This window comes from Austrofundulus limnaeus, unplaced genomic scaffold (assembly GCF_001266775.1).
Source record: "Austrofundulus limnaeus strain Quisiro unplaced genomic scaffold, Austrofundulus_limnaeus-1.0 Scaffold56, whole genome shotgun sequence".
Classification (NCBI taxonomy): Eukaryota; Metazoa; Chordata; class Actinopteri; order Cyprinodontiformes; family Rivulidae; genus Austrofundulus; species Austrofundulus limnaeus.
The window spans coordinates 2400842-2403649 of record NW_013952458.1 but is presented as its reverse complement, the minus strand read 5'-3'; the positions used below and the strand labels follow the sequence as shown (position 1 = coordinate 2403649).

Here is a 2808-nt window from a genome sequence, read left to right as displayed (position 1 = left end):
CAGTCTACAAACTTGTAAAGTTCGTTTTTTTTACTTTGCAATGTCATTTATGTATGGACCCTTCCTGCGATGTGGGGCAGGAAACGTAGCCTTATATGGTGTTTTTGGGGTGGTAATTATGCTAAGCTCCTCTTCTAGTGAGCGAGCACCTGGATACGCATTCATCAGTTTACGCAGCTCATTTACACACTTTTCCTGAAGATAGAAGTTTATTGAATCTGACGTGGCATGTTCGTACGAACCCTTTGTACGAACAAAAGTAAGAGAAATTTAGGATACGAATACAAAAATGTTCTTGCATGAGGCCCATTGACAGGCAAAAGTAGAGAGTTGGCTGACTACTGGATGCTGTTAAGAGGATAGAAATGGTTGTAGTCAACCCTTCTTTCCTAAAGAGGGAGTGATGTGACCTGTAGGAGTGGAGGTAGCACTACACAGGTAAGCTACATTCTGTGTAGAAGAGAAGACCTGAGGGAGATTGGGGATTATAAGGTTATAGCAGGGAAGAGTGTCAGATAGCACTGGATGGTTATGTGTAGAATGGCTGTTGTGAAGAAGAAGACAAAGAAGAAGAAACGTGTAAAATCAAAAAAGACCATGATGGAAGCGAAGGTAGGAAGAATGTGGTAAAGAGTTCAGAAAGGAGGTGTTAAATGCTTTGGGTGGTAAGAAAGAACTTCCATATGACTGGAATTCTGCAGCAACAGTGATTAGAGAGACAGGTAGGCAAGTACTTGGTGTGCCATCTGGATAGAGAAAAGATTATAAGGAAACCTGGTGGTGGAATAGTGAAGTGCAGGAAGTTATCCAGAGGAAGAAGTTACCAAAAAAGAAATTGGACAGTGAAAGGACTGACAAGAGTAAACAAGAATATAAGAAGATACAACAAAAGGCAAAGAGGAAGGTAGCAAATGCATGATAGAAAGCATGTGATGAGTTGCATGTGAGGTTGGACCCTGAGGAGGAAGAGAAGGACTTGTATTGATTGGCAAGACAGAGGGACCAGGTTGGACAGGTATAGATGGATAGGCTTGGTAAAAAATTAAAAGGACAATATTCTAACAGGTGAAGATGAAATATGTACTTTGAGGAGCTAATTAATGAAGAGAAAGAAAGAGAAAGAAGAGTAGAAGTCATATAATTTGTGGACCAGGAAGTGGGAAAGAATAGTGAGGATGAAGTTCAAAAAGCTTTGAAGAGGGTGACAAAGGGGAGCACACTTGGACTTTATAACATCAGTAGAGGTATGGAAAAGTCTAGGAGAGACGGCTGTGAGGTTTCTGACTCAATTATTCAATATCATTTTGAGAGTGAAAGAAATCCCTAAGGAATGGGGCATACATTTGCTGGTGCCATTTGTGAAGAACAAAGGTGATGTACAGAGTTGTAGCAGTTACATGTGAATTAGGTTCATGAGTCACACGCTGAAGATCTGGGAGATATTTATGGAAGTTAGACTTAGAAAAGAGGTGACTGTGTGAAGTAGTTTGGTTTAGTGTTAAGAAAGAGCACCACAGACAACAAATTTGCTTTGAGGGCGTTGATGGAGAAGTACAGAGAGGGTCAGGAAGACTTCTTTGTGTCTTTATATACTTTTGTTGAGGGAGGAGCTATATTCATGTATAAAGAAATCTGCAGTGACAGAGAAGTATGTTTGACTGGTACAAGACATGTGCGTATGACGATAACAGGACAGTGGTGAGATGCATTCTACATTGAAAAAAATTATTTTTGGGTGTAGTAACATTTATTAAATTGTTCTTTTGAATTTTACAAAAAATATCAACATTTCTAAACTACTAGAATTTAATAAATAAACAATACACATTATATTATATTTCAATAGTACTGTACACAAAAAGTAAATGCTAATATTATTTTACCAGTAATATTTAAGTGCTTTTTCTGGACAGCACATAAACATGAATAAATTAAGTAACTTCTACTCTTCTGGGCTAAAACTGAGGGCGTGTGCGCACACAAAGGCTGCTGCTCCTCAGTTCCTTGCTTCATTTTTCAAGGAGAGGACAAGACATGGTCGAAATAAAACATAAGTTGTCTGGTTTCTTTTGCTTGAACACATTTGTTGGTGTGTAATAGTTTGATGGCATAATGTAGGTGATATTTAGTTGTCAGGGAACAGGGAATGCATATTGTAGCATTCTGCTGTGTTTGGCTGTTTGTCATGTGACTGCAGTGGAGGATTGTGGGTAGAATTCATGTTTGTTGTTAAATCATTTTAGGGAATTGGTTAACATTGCTCTTTCAGCAATTAGTCTGTTGTGTTACTCTAATTTGTGTGTTCATAACTTGTGTTAAACCGTTCAGCAGAAGTATCCATAAGTGAGAGTGGTAGGCCTAGTCATTAATAARACCTGTGAGTTTCACTTTGTCTGTGTTGTTCATGAAGAAGAATCCAATAAAGGTTCTTCAAAACTGCCACCTGGTGGTTAAGTATTGAACTACAACAAGATCTACACCTCTCTGTAGATGTGAGGTGTCATGCCACAATATTATGCTTGATGCATGTGCATGTGATCAAGTATATGTTACAAGATTTAATTGAGCAAATTAAGTAAAATTTACCTGATTTATTCACAAATCTTTAACTATATTCTTAACTTTTACTAGATAATGATGAGTAAATATTACACGAATTTGTAGCATTTAAATTTACTTAACAAACGTTAGTGCAAATCGTTTACAAGATTTTCTCTAGTAAATCTCACAAGTTATCTTTTACAGTGTACCTGATCCTTTGCACGAGTTACTATTAACCAAACTTCTGCAAAAGTTAAAGTTGTATTT

The 2808-nt window shown here is 37.4% G+C and overlaps 1 protein-coding gene across 1 annotated transcript in view; it reads right to left on the bottom strand.

Moving 5' to 3' along the window:
- Nucleotides 1–375: 375 nt before the first annotated feature.
- LOC106518089 (uncharacterized) overlaps nt 376–2808 on the bottom strand; it is a 30643-nt gene continuing 28210 nt past the window's right edge. Inside the window, exon 16 of the mRNA XM_014009190.1 lies at nt 376–468. Coding sequence (XP_013864644.1) covers nt 376–468 — 93 coding nt within the window. The remainder of the gene's footprint in view (nt 469–2808) is intronic.